General features: G+C 39.1%; 1 protein-coding gene across 1 annotated transcript in view; it reads right to left on the reverse strand.

Annotated features, from left to right (window-relative positions):
* Window positions 1-7,829: 7,829 nt before the first annotated feature.
* CACNA2D3 (calcium voltage-gated channel auxiliary subunit alpha2delta 3) overlaps window positions 7,830-14,536 on the reverse strand; it is an 864,587-nt gene continuing 857,880 nt past the window's right edge. The window contains exons 36-38 of the mRNA XM_053669475.1: window positions 11,893-12,008; window positions 11,596-11,675; window positions 7,830-8,901 (exon numbers count right to left, since the gene is read on the reverse strand). Coding sequence (XP_053525450.1) covers window positions 8,809-8,901; window positions 11,596-11,675; window positions 11,893-12,008 — 289 coding nt within the window. The 3' untranslated portion in view covers window positions 7,830-8,808. The remainder of the gene's footprint in view (window positions 8,902-11,595; window positions 11,676-11,892; window positions 12,009-14,536) is intronic.

Consider the following 14,536-nt stretch of genomic DNA (forward strand, 5'->3'; position numbering starts at 1 on the left):
ACGTGGGGAGCTGAGACAATGGATCAAAGTGCAAGTGAAAAGCTTATAGATTTTTGGAGCTTGGATTTTTTCCCCCTAAGTACAATGGGAAGATTTATTTTAAACTATGTTTTCCCTGAATTTTATTATAAAAATTTCAAATACACAAGAGTTCAAAGATTTTTTACAGTAAAACTCCTATCTGTTAACTATCATATTAATTCATAATAAACATGTTACTGTATCTTATTTATAACATCTAGCCATTTAGCCCTTTTTCTATTTACCCATCAGGCCACCTTACATTTTTCATGCATTTTGAAATAGCTTGGAGACATAGTACACCTCCAATGAAAAGATGAGCAGAGTAACACAACTTCACCTGTCTTCTGGGAGGAAAGTGGACCCAGAGGTGAGAAGGGAGGGAGTGAGGAGCAGCACAGAGACTGCTGAGTAAGCTACTTTGATTGTTCTGTGGCGAGGTCCTCATGGCTTGTACTAAAGGTTGGTGGTAGAGATAGAACACAGCAGGAAAATTCAAATACTTTTCGCAGGGATAGTCAGGAAGACTTTCTGGGGGATTAGATGTGGGTGAGAAAGAGAAGAGGAAGGGTCTTTCAGAGATTTTGGGCTATGCCCCTAGGTGGTGTGCCAGGACCAGTGAAGCGGCTTACTGAGATGAGAAAACAGGAAGTAGCAGGATTGGAGAGGAAGACACAGATCTGTTTGGGGCGCATCAAAACTGAGATGCCTCGAATGCATTCACATGGGTAAGTGAAGTGATAGCTGGATATGTGAATCTGGAGCTCAGTGGAGGAGTCATGGCTAGAGAGGTCAACCTGGGAGTCATGAGCACTCTAGTGACTTTTAGAACTAGGGGTCTTCATGAGATGACCTAGGGAGGGAGAGTAGGAGGAGAACAGCAGGGGCCTCAGGACCAAGACATAGGACATGCCAATGTGAAAGGTAGAAAGAGAGCAATAATCATCTACAAAGAGAGAAGGTGCACCTGATGAGGAAGGAGAACCCAGACAGGAGGGTGCCAGAGGCTAAGAGAAGAAAGGGTATCTAGAATGGTAGCTGAGAAGACAACTAAGGTCAGGACAGGAAGGTCAACACTGGTCTTGGCCCCACAGAGGCTCTTGGTGGCCTCAAGAAGAGCCTGCTCAAATCAGGAGGAAGAATCCACCCAGACATGTGTTGAGGAAAGAATGAGAGGTCAGAAAGTGGAGCCAGAGAGCATGAGCAAGGAATTTAGGAAGTTAGGAAGTTAAGAATTTGTGCAAGAAAGGAGCAAAAATGGGTGATGATCGGAGGGGCATGGGTCAAATGGGGTCTTTGAAAGTGCGAGCATTAGGGGCTGTGTTTGCAGAGGGATGAAGCTGTAGAGAGGGAGGGATAAACCTGGGAGCAAAGCTCTAGAGAAGGCAAAAGAGGAAGGGAGGTGTGGCACATACAGAGGGCAACATTAGACAGGATGGGGATAATTCATGATGGTATCAGAAGAGAGGACAGGGAGTGAGTTCCCATGAGGCAGCTGGATAGGTTTTATGGGAAGATGGCAGCATCTCAATCTGACTCTTGTGTTCCTCCTAGAGAAACAGGCTCCTGAGCTGATAAGGTAAAGGGAGGAGAAGGTCTGATGCAGTGCCTTGGAAACCAGGAAGGCAAACACGCAGTGGCATTGTATCTAGTGAGATTATTGGGCCATGGTCAGTGCCTGTTGTCACGGTCAGATGTGTTGTCATGAATTCAAAGTGTGATCATGGTGTGTTTTGCTCCAACTATATTCTGTAACTTGGAGAGAGCCAGAGAGTAAACAAAAAAGTTGTGTTTAACCAGAAATGAAGGCTTTGTCAGGTGATTGTTATTCCTAACATGTCAGGCATGGTATTAGTGATGTAAAAATTAAGAATTTGCGATGGGTCCATAGTTCTGCTTTTGAGGAGCAATGACACTTGGCTATTTCACTCTAAACTTTCAGTCACCATGCTACTTTCCCAGACACGAAGTGGACTATAGAAAGTGCAGGCCAGTGGGCTCCATATCAGCACTTCCGTTGTTGCTGCAAAACCCCGGGCCATATTAGCATAGTAGCTATAAGATTCTAATAAGTAGAAAGTAGGACAATATACGAGGGACAGCAGCATTATTGTTAGAAAAAGTATGTATTGTAGAATGTAATTGTGCTATTGCTATTGAAATTGATGGTAAAGGGTCATTGGTGTACCATATTTGCTATAGTAATATTGTCCATTTTTAAAAATTAAAACAGCATACGAAATAATACAGGAGTAGTGCTGGTGCCAGCATTGCAGACAGTATGATGCAATATGGTTGGCTAGAATAGCCATTTATTTATTTTTTATTATTATTATAAAATATTTTATTTATTTTTAGGGAGAGGAGAAGGGAAGGAGAAAGAGTGGGAGAGAAATATCAATATGTGGTTGCCTCTCATGTGTCCCCTTCTGGGGACCTGGCCTGTAACCCAGGCATGTGCCCTGACTGGGAATCGAACTGGTGATCCTTTGCTTCACAGGCCTTTGCTCAATCCACTGAGCTACATCAGCCAGGTCAAGGAATTGCTCTTTATTGAGTCTTGATGGTAGCACATGACATGAACAGAAAGTGACACAGTGAAAGCTGACACGGCAGCAAAGTAACAGAACACAGGTTCTGGGGTCCATTATGCTGGCTTCACACTCTGGCTTCGTCCATCACTGCCTGTGTGACTCAGTCAAGTAGTCACCTCTCTGAACCTTCGAGCTGTCCTTGACTTTTAGATGTGTGTGTTCTCACAGCTTGTGCCCACAATTAGCATAAGAAATTATGTGAAATAATTGTTGTGAAGTGCTTTTCACAGTCAGCATTCAATAAATGCCCCCATCCGTACCCCAAGGTTATTACTACAGCTTGGAGGTTATGTGGTAGCATAACTGAGTACACATTCAAGGGCAGTATAGAATTATTTATAAATATAAGGACAGTATGACTCCAACGTAATCATACTACTATGGTATGACTACATTCATGTTATAGTTGGCAGTGACATATTATGCCATATTGACAATATCTTATTAACAAGATGTCACTCAGTATTTATCTCTCATCAATAGTTTACTGTTTACCATTTGGACCTAGGATGATTACAGTACGACACCATTTGGCATAGAACTTGGTGGTAGGATTTTTTGTTAACTCTATTTCGGGCAGCCTAACATAATGGGCTGTAGCCATAATGTGACACACAATATTACAGTTTAGGGCCACACAGCACAGACTGAGGGAAGTCACTGCTTGAAGACACCAATGCTGGCAGCAGCAATGGGATTTTATGCTTTACTGTATTGCATGTAAGTGTGGGAACAGCAATGATACTACACTATGCTCCCTTCACCTTACCATTCAAGTAGCAGTAATGCTAGCACACCAGAGTGGTGGTGCTCTTTATAGTTGTAATACAAATGGGGAAGGACATTGGATTTTACTAGGGTGCTTACAGTGTTTGGAATGGTGCCAGTTTGTACGATGTTAAAGTAAAAATTGTGCACTCACACTTGTACTGGGGTAGCTCCAATATTGATAGCATGGGCTCACTTCTCCTACCCTTGTAACACGTGTTACAAGGATATTCCTCATTCACCATCGTATGGGAGCTTCAAAACTTGGTAGCAGCAATATTCTAAATCAGTGGGTTGACAAACTGCTCTGTATGCCAAGTCTGACCCACTGCCTGTTTGGTATGCTTTTCAGGCTAAGGTGATGCTTACATTTTTAAATGTTTGAAAAAAAGTAAAGAATAACAATATTTTTTGAAATTCAAATTTCATTGTCCTTAAAGAAAGTTTTGTTGGAACACAAGTGCTTTCATGCCACAAGAGCAGCAGGGACACTAAGGCCCACAAAGCCTAATTCCTATTCTGGCTCTTTACAGGAAAAGAGTGCTGACCCCATGGTTTGAACAATCCTGCATTGCCTTTCATGTGTGTATGAGTAGAAAGTCCTATATTTTGAATGCAGTAAAAATGTAGCCATAGTATCACATTATGCTAAGCTGTTTCTAATCATAGTTAACAAAAATGTCACTAAAATTTACTATTGTATATTGTCTTTAGTGTGTCCAAATGCTGACAAACCAGAAAGTATTGCCATGTTGACTTATATGAGGGGACCAGGGTCTGCTTCAAGGTAGGACGTGGTATATGGTATTGACTCATATTCATCCATAGCACCTCATAGTGTAATGGCCAAGGATAAAGGGTGTGGAGTGAGTTCCTGCCTCTTACTTTCTCTAACATCTTTGGGAAATGTTCTTGCTGAGGCTGTTTCCTTATCAGGGAAATGGGAAAAATAGCAGGTGCACAAAATGATGATGTCAAGTTCTGTGCATAGAACCTTATAAACAGAATGCCTAAATAAACAGTATTGTGGGGGTGGTGTATTCACTCATTCAGCAAACACTTCCTGGGTGTTACTGAAGTTCAATGGGACACAGCAGTGGACCAGACAGATGAGACCTGATCTTTGCAGGCTGTGGGGAGGAGACTGTGAGTAACTGGGAGAGTGTCAGAGCTTCCTGGCAACCATGCGGTGATGGTAACAGCCCACGCAGTGAGAGGGTATTTCTGGGTGGTCAGTGGAAGACTGATGAAGCCTAGATGATAAGAAGAAGCCAACTATCAGAATATGATAAGCTATGGCATGCTGGATGGCTACTAAATTGAATCTGTGGCTCAATATCTTACTCTATATAAGGATCCCTAGCATTGGAGGGTGGAATATCCATAATATAGATGCCACATAGTGATCCAGAAAATCCATGACATCTACTCATTTATAAAGGCAACACCATAATGACTATTGAAGAATTAGATTGGGGTTTCTCAACATTAGCACTATTGAAGTATTTGGCTAAATAATTCTTTGCTGTAGGGGTCCATCCTGGGCCCCCACATTGTAAAGAATGTAAAATGTTTAGCAGAATCCCTTGTCTCTACCCACTAAATGCCGGCAGCACCTTTCCTTGCTCCAAATTGTGACAACCAAAAAATGCCTCCAGTCATGCCAAATGTCCTCTGGGGAGCAAAGTTGCCCAGGCTTTGTAATCAGTAGGTTAGAAGAAATGATGCCTGCAAAGCCTTCAGCATGGAGTGTGGCTACTTCAAGGTGGTTGTATGTGACGGTCATGCCAGTGGAAACACCCCAACGGACTGCATGAAACTGCACGAAATTGGTCTTAGGAGAGAAACTAAACATTTAAACTATTGGGTGGGCCAAAATTTTGTTTAGTTTTTTCCATATGATGGTTGGATCTAGTAGTGCTTTTTTGTCTTTAACAGCATTTGAAATAATTTTGTTAGATTGTATTGTGACAGCTCTAATATCAGCATGCATTTAACAAAACTTATCAAAATTGGTGAATTTTTTGTACAGCCATTTTAATATTGAAGATGGAAGAATATATCTAACATGTTCTGTGTATTATGCTTTATTATTTCAAGAAAGGTAAAAATGCAATTGAAATGCAAACAAAAGATTTGAGCAGTATATGGAGAAGGTGCTGTGACTGATCAAATGTGTAAAAAGTGGTTTATGAAGTTTATTGGTATCTTTTGGCCAAATAATTCTTTGTTGTGGGGCTGACTAATGCATTGGAAGATGTGGGGGAGTAAGGCACACAGATATCTGGGGGAAAGAGTACCCCAGGCAGAGAGAATGGCGAGTCCCAACGCCCTGGGGCTGGTGCCCACCTAGCATATTTGAGGAGCTGAAAGAGGGAGAGGGAGCATATAATGAGAATTGAAGGGGAGAAGTGAGAGGGTAGACTATGAGGAAAGTTTGAAATACTTGTTGGGGGTAGTGGGATAGAGGGTGGCTCACAGAAGAATATGTTTCTGGACTGGGCTGGTGGCCCAGATGAGACCAATGACTGAGATTTTTATGGGTCTCCCATTGTTCTACCCAGGTGGGCTCGGCAGCCCAGATGACCATAATACTTCACTTGTGAATTGCATATTCTAAACTGGATTGACAGAGAAATGAAAATGGGGCAGAGTGAATGGATAGTGGAGACTGGCCTGGGGGTTGGGGAATAGGAATAGTAGAAGGAAGTTGAGCTGACAGGCATGTATTGGAGAGCAGGGAGTGGAGGCCCAGCAGTTTGGGAAAGTGACAATAATGTCAGTGTGTGGGACATTCCGAGATGTGTTAGTACAAAGTATTGTTCATTCATTCATTCAGTATTTGATTGGCCGAGTACCCAGACTTTGAAGCCAAATTGCCTGAGTTCAAATTCCAGCTCTGCCATTTTCCTGCTGTGCAACCTTGGGAAGGTGACTTTCTTTACTTGTTCCCTTGTTTCTTCACCTGTAATCACATTCACTCCCCATGTTTGTTGTAAGTATCACATGGGGTCATCAAACAATTAAGTATTTTAAATAGCACCAGGTAGAGAGTCAGATCTCAGTAAACATTCACTACCAGGTTTATGACTGGTGGTGGTGGTTTGATTTTTATTATATGCCAGACACTGCTCTAGGAGCTAGCGACAAAGCCACAATGTCAGAGAAGTGCTCACCCTCATGGAGCTACAATATAACAGGAGAAAATGAACATAAAATGATTATAGATACAGATGTAAACAAGGGTGAAAACAGGGCAGTGTGGCTGTGGGAGAAGGGCTGCTTTACCAGGGTGCCTCTGAGATGGGGCATTGGAGCTCAGCCTGAAAGATAAGAAGAAATGACCACATAAAGATCAGGATCTGGAACCTTCCAGGTAGAGGGCATAGGAACAGCAAAACCCTGGGTTTCCAAAAACAGAGGCTTTGTTGTGGGGCTGTGAGCAAAGGTATGATTAGTATTTGTTTTAGGAACATTGCTCTGGCTACTGTGTGGAGCAGGGAACCTAGAGTAAGGACCCTGGAGTAGGAAGTGGCTGGGAGTGAAGGATAATGAGAATGCAAGGAGCGGCTGGCGATGGCCTGAAGGAGGATGGCAGCAGCAAGGGATGGCCAGAAGTGGGGACAGAGCTCATGAGACTCGCCGAGTGGCGGGCTGAGGTGAAGACAAGGGTGACAGCAGGGTTTTGGTTTGAGGAGCTGAGTCAGCCAAAAGAAAAGTGTATGGTAAAAGGGATTAAGATTTCTGCTTTTGACACAAGATGTTGAAGAAAAAAAGTATTAGCTATCTAAGTGGATCAAGGGAGTGGCCAGTTGGTTGAAGTCATTAAGGGAACAGAGAATAAATCTGAGGGATTGGCAGTTGGGTCATTCACACAAAGGTGATGCCTGATAATGAATCAGCAGTGTGACTCAACTATTCTGTCTTTATTCACAAACAATATACAAAAACTGATGCCATTCCACTCTTCAGAATGTGATAGGGAGGGAAATTATAAATATGCATATTGCACATATTTTATATCATTAACATGAAATTATGGGCATTATAACAATATACTTGACATTATTGTCAGTTCTTTAGACTTTTAAGAGAATAATAGGGCATGTGATATTATTTTTGTAAAAGCAGTACACTATGATTGGTTAGTATGAATATCATGCATTTTGATATTTGTGTGAGCAAGAAATGAATTCATTTATTTACTTAGTACACAGAAGTAAACAATATCAATGACCACAATGGTCACAATAAGAGGGCCCACTGTGATAGTTCAGCAAATTATAGTACTCTTATATTGTTAACAACACTGGGGAAATATTAATTTAAAGAAGTATAACAATGTAGTAGTGGTATTCCTATAAATGTTGGCATCGTTTTAGTATAATAACATTAATTTCTCTAAAATATCAAAAACATAATGCTTTTTTTTAGAAAAGGGTCTAAGTGGTATTTTCCATATGGCTTTTAGATGACTGTCCTGTGGAGCAAGGCATTTTCAAGTCTACCTAGGCATGGAAATGATTTCACTTTACTTGGTAACCATGATATCATGGAACCGGTTTCCTTTGGTTCAGGATCCAGTATTTTAGGAATGCTTACAGGTCTGGGTAGTTTCACATCTTGTAATATTTGAGATCTAATTTCATCTCTCATTTATGGGAAAAGTCAGAAGCCAAATGCTCAAGCAGTAAGCTTGAGAGTCATTTGTAGTCATTGCTCCTTTCCTTCTTCAAGTCTTCTCACAGTGAATTCCTTGGATTTATGACTTCTTTATTTCCATTGCCAAACAGTTCAAAACTCGAATATTATGGGAGCATGTGTTCTCATCCGTATTATGATTTCTATTGAAGTTTAGTTCAATAACATTCAGGATTCTATGTAATAAATTTTGCCATGCAGATGATATTTTTATTTCCTTCTGTAGATATTTTATAACTGAGACTGCAGCATCAAAACAATTGTTAAATATTTGCCTAGAATCTTTACAGCAAAGTCTCTGCCAGCAGCCATGCTTTCCTAGTGTCTGGAATAGGTAACTTTTTCATGCACTTTTCAGTCTGTATCCTCAGCAATAAGGTGATGATAAAATCCAAACAAGGAGATGATGACTTTAATATACTTTATTTAAAAAGTACACAGTTTTAAATTGATTTCAATGGGTTTCAAGCAGAAGGGACACTGCCCACTTGCAGTCCCATTTCTGATGAAGGGTGGTTATCATGTAGCAAACTCACATTTACATGACGGGCAAAGTAAAAAGATAACATTTTTGTCAACGTATCTTTAAGAGTTTATATCACGCACAGTTTAAAATCATGAGATGCTGATGGTTGGACTATATTTCATGTCTCCTATGTCGCACCATATTTTGGTTCACAGTTTATCCATAATTTAGCATGCCAAGAGAACAGCTCAGTCAGTGTCACCTTAAGAAGAGCAGCAAAAGCAGAGGGAACAGGATAAGAACCATCTTGGCCTGGAGACTCGGTGCACTCCCGCATTCCCTTGCATTCTCCTACAGGGAAAGGCAGGGCTAGTTAGAGCAGAGATGGATTCCGAGATGCCTTAAAACTTCCAAGCAATACTGAGTCCCCAGAACTTTCCCCACTCTTCGATTGTATGAACAAAGTCTTCTGGGATCTAGATAATTCAGGGAAATGAACTTGTCTAAATGTCATCAGGTTAGTGATGAAAGCCTCTGATTTCAGTTGTAAATGTGTAATATATCCAAAAATTTTTCTTTGCATACTGTTATATAGAACATTCAAGGTGTAAAGGCCTATTTATTGGTAGAGATGTCTGCTGGGAATAATTGTTAATGCAAAATATTGGCTTTCTAATTTTTTTCCCTATCAGAAGGTAAGTTAAAAAAAATCATGTCTAAGGAGCCTGATCATTTCTGGCTATGAAAGGTTTTGTTTTTTCTTTTCATTTGAAGGAAGGAGGACTCTGTTTTACAAAATGAAATAATATTATTTATTACTTTATGTAGTTTGCCTTTTATCTGCTAACTGATACAAATCTCTCCAACTCCATTATTCTAGCTCTATTTCATTCAGTCATATTCTTATAATGGGCATTCACATTTTCATCTGTTCTTTACTGCTACAAAGAATGCTGAATGTAGGTCCTTCCCAGACAGTGATATTTGCTCCTGCTCCTGCCTATGGGAAAGATGCTCAGTCTTTGGATTGCAGACCTACAGGGTATTTTTGCCAGTAATATTTGCAGCCAGATATTTTGTCAATACCTGTATATTCATTCTGATCACCAAATGACTTGTATGTTTCATGTTCCTGGTTTATTTTTATATGTAGTTGTTTGACTTATCAATGTAAAAGCACTCTTTTTAAAAAAGATTTTATTTATTTATCTTTAAAGGGGAAGGGAAGGAGAGAGGGAGAGAAACATCAATGTGTGGTTGCCTCTAGTGCATCCCTTATAGGGAACTGGCCTGCAACCCAGGCATTTGCCCTGACTGGGAATTGAACTGTGATCCTTTGATTCACAGGCCCACACTCAATCCACTGAGCTACACCAGCCAGGGCTAAAAGCACTCTTTATAATTTGATTTATAAATATGTTTTCAAGTTTTATAAATTGGCTATTGACTTTTGTATTTTTCATAGAAAAATTATAATTTTACATAGTTAAAAATATCTGTTTTTTTCCCATAGCTTTCTTGTCTCAGATAGGAAATACTCTCCAATCCCTAGGATTTCTTGTGAGACTGTTATTTTACTATTTAAATCTGATCTATATTCTTCCTTTTGAATTGAACCTTTGTCATATATAAGAGTTTCTATTCTGTTCCACTGGCCTCGTCTTACTATGTCTAGAAACTTACAGAAAAAAATACTGATTTTTAAAATCTTTGTCTTATATCAAGTTACCAAAACAAATTATCCTATTAACTCTAAAAGATTTTACTCTTGTGACTTTAGTTGTCTAAATATACGGTTCTGGTTTTGAGTGAAGTGATTTTAGTGTTTGTGGGACTGTTGGTTGTGTTTGCATTTTACACAGATCTTTGATTAGGAATGATCATTGAATTTTATCAGAGGTGTTTTTGGCATATATATGTATAATTTGTTGCTATTCAACTTGAACTCCCATTTGAATATAGAAGCAAACATTCTCAATAAATTCCAATTCTTATTGGTGCTCTACTGTCTTTAAAATCTTTTCTAGGACTTTGTTTAAATAACATTAACATCATTTTATGTTTAAAGTTGAGATTAATACTCAGTTTATTCTGGTTGAATTAAAAAAATAGATACCTTCCCAGTTTCCCTATAGTAATTATTCTAGGCAAGCTTTCTATTCTTTTCAGGGGGAGTGTGAACTTAATTTTTAATACTGTTTTTTATTATACTTAAAAATTTTTGCTCTCAATATGTAGGAAATATTCTCTTAAAATTTACCTAAATCTATGGTAAAGTCACTTTTCTCAGCACTAAGGTTAATTTTCCTCTGATCATGGTTTTCTGTGTAAGTGGAGGGTCTTCATAGTTATGAATTCACTGGTCAGTGGTTAAGAGGCTTAACATTCCACCTTCATACATTGTGACCCCTTATCTGGTATAAATATTGCCACTTTTGCTTTATTTGAAGTTGCAAATAAAAGGCTATCTGAACATAAGCAGGGAAAATAACTTTAACCACAATCTGAAATAAGTAAAACAAAATGATCTGAACCACTTTGTGTGTAAGAGTGGAAAGTGATAAAATGATACCATATCCATAGCAGAAGAGATAGTAGAGAGGCTTTTTAAATATGGCATGGGTAAAATAAGACTAGACTGCTATAAGCCCTTCCGAAGAAGGCATGGAGGAGCTGAGAACAGCAACCATCAACCTTCCTGTATAGTCTTCTTCTTTTTTTAAAGATTTTATTTATTTATTTTTAGAGAGGGGACAGGAGAGAGAAAGAGAAAGAGAGAAACATCAGTGTGTGGCTGCCTCTCATATGGCCCCCACTGGGGACCTGGCCTGCAACCCAGGCATGTGCCCTGACTGGGAATTGAACCTGCGACCCTTTGGTTTGCAGCCCGCGCTCAATCCACTGAGCTACATCAGCCAGGGCTGTATATTCTTCTTTGCTATGACTGAAGAGGCTCATTTTCTCACGAGTAAACCTTTCAGCTATAATGAGATTCTCATGGCAAATCTGATGGGAAGAGAGAACAGGAAGGGATTTCAGACTGACCTCAGGATGGAAGCCATGACAAGATTCCGGGCGCCTCCTGATCTTCTGGGCCTTTAAACGCTCACATTTCAGAGATTCATTATGTTGACTGTAGTTAAGGCATATTTCCAAAATGTTGCTTTCCCTTATTCTGCATCAGCACTGAAGTTGGCACCAAACTCCCTTGGCAATTTATTTTCCTCTCCACCAGTGGAAAGGATATCATATTCCCTTCCCTAATATTTCTCCCCCAGAAATCCTGACTATTGATCAACTTGCAGGCTTCAGCAGCCATCACTGGGCATGTGCCCAAAAGGATATACCTGATCTCGATGGGCGCCATGGTGATGGGGGCCACGGACTCGCAGACACAGCTGCTGTCCACCACCACCATGAACAGATTGCTGCTTGGGATTTGCTGGATGACAAAGGACCTGTTGGAACAAGAGGCACAGACACAGTGATCTGTCATTTATCATTCCTCAGGTGAAGAGCCATGAAGAAAACTTTTCCGCTGGGTGGTAACTACAATATTTTGGAAAACAAGTTTCAGAGACTGCTTTACTGCCAATGTAGCCTTTTCCAAGAGGCTCTTCACTTTCAAATACCAAGTTGCACTAAGAAGACAACAGCTTATAACCTATAGCTCTAGACAAAACAGCTCATAAAACTCACCTTGAAAAGACTATAAGTTTATATGTACAAAATGGTAGAGTCAAATTTGGCTAATTCACTTCAATTTCCAAGGCCTAAAAGGTTAGGCTTTTCCAGCCTCATTTCCTTCCTAAACATTATCAAAAGTTGCATTTGATGTTCTTTTAAGTGGATTTTTCTCTTCTCCTTTTCTCACAGACTGAAGCTGTGTCATATTGATGCCAAAAATAAACTGAACTTCCTAAACCCTTCTCTGCACTGCTTTGCACAATGTCTGCCCATAGTACAGGAACAGTGTTTGGATTAAACTAATGCTAGCCCTTTAACAAATCCCTCCCACCTCAGTGTCCCAATAGTGTTGGTACTAAGGCTGCATAGCAGCTCTGATGTTCTGGGTCCCTCAGCACGGCATACTGACACCTGCTTTTTCCATTTCCCAACCCAGTGAAATGGCAAAGTAACACCACTATAAAAGTACTCCTTTAACAAGAAATACTGCTGACTCTTCAGAGGAACAAATTAGAGACCAAAGTCTCATTCTTTCAGATCCAACAGGTTAGCTAAATATTTAGCCCCAGATCTACAACCCCGTCACATAACTTACCATGATATTTCATTAAATTCAATTTAGTTGGATGAAATAGACTATAACCTAACAAAATGTTCCATTCCTCCATACACTTTATCTTTATTTATCTTTCTCTCAACAAATTTGTTCTATTCTCTACATTGTATCATCATGATTTACCAAAATCATCCAATGAAAAAGAATCCTTCTGCTTAGTGGGAAATTAGGAAAAAGGAGGAAGGACCCCTTTTTATTTTCACTTGTTACCACCTGTTACAGTGGATTATCCAAGAACACTTCTGAGATTACAACACAACTGGCTTCCTTTCTGTAAATGCCCAGAATAAGATACAATTATGTTTATCTTTTTCATCCATAGCAGGAAACAGGGCATGACATTGCTTAACAATGTTCCCCCAAAACCTAAAACACTGTCCACATTCTGAGATATTGCCCTCTGCTCTTCCCACCCTTCTCCACAACTATAGTTGGCTTGAAAAAGAAATTCAGTTGTTCTTTCTCAATAAAACTTTTAAAATCCATGCTTTACCTCCACCTTTTAGCACTAGGTGTCTTCTCACCTATGCTGGGACATTGCTTTAGCAGTGTCCCTCTGGAATGGATTGCGCCTATCAGAATTAAAATAACCTGCCTGAGGTGGCTCTCATCAAAGAAACAATGACTTCCACGTTGAGGAAAGTTAACAGAGCCTCAGAATAATGCAAAACCAAGATCATACAACTCTTTAAAGAACAAATGGTTGACTTGAAAATTAAGCCAAATGAATCTACCAGATGTACAAGAAAGGAAAAAAAATAAAAAGAATGAAATAGAAGTTCCAAAGGGAGAGAATGTTTTCCAATTGATGAAAAATTCTATTTTTTTCATAATAAGGGCCCATTCAAGCATGAATGAAACTTCAAATCATTAAAGATATAGACCAATCCTAAAATCTTCTCTAGAAACAAATTACTTAGGGAGTGATGAGAGTGACGCCAACTTCTCAATGGGAATACTTAAGATGAAGAAAACAGAGCAATACAAAGGAAGTAAAATGCATGTCAGGTCCAGAGGAAAATTGATTCTAGGTAACTGTAGATAATGACAGAAAATTATGTATTACAATTTAAGGATAATAGCTAAAAATAGCATGGTAAGTAATGTACACACACAGAAAAACTGACATTATAAGTCTAAAATTATTACCAATCACAATAAATGTGAGGTGATTAGATTCACATACAAAAGACAGAGACTGTTAAATGGCATTTACAAAATACCAGCATTATGATGTTTGCAACAGAAACTCCTGAAATAGAATGACGTAGAAATGATATCAGATGAGAGATGTCAAATGACAGGAAAAGATTTATCAGAAAAATGCTAGTAACAGAGGAGAGGAACAGGAACAGGTTAATATTACTATGCAATATTCAAAAGAAAAATCATTAAAATGTAATAAAGAAAATGGTTTATATAATCTGAATAATTTTCCATATTAAAAATAGTATAATAGAATAATGGACATAAGCTTTTATTATCATAGTATACAAACTGATAGAAATACTGAAGCAATCTTTTAGTACATTTTCTATTGAAACATGGAGCAAAAACTCTTAAGATCTAAGCAATGTAGAATGCAGGTTTTCTTTTTAAAAAATTACATTTATCAAGGTGACACTGGTTAATGAGATCATATAGGTTTCAAGTGTACTTTTCTGTGATATGTGTTCTGAATAT

Source organism: Artibeus jamaicensis, unplaced genomic scaffold (assembly GCF_021234435.1).
Source record: "Artibeus jamaicensis isolate MK-2021 breed Jamaican fruit bat unplaced genomic scaffold, CSHL_Jam_final contig_519, whole genome shotgun sequence".
Classification (NCBI taxonomy): domain Eukaryota; kingdom Metazoa; phylum Chordata; class Mammalia; order Chiroptera; family Phyllostomidae; genus Artibeus; species Artibeus jamaicensis.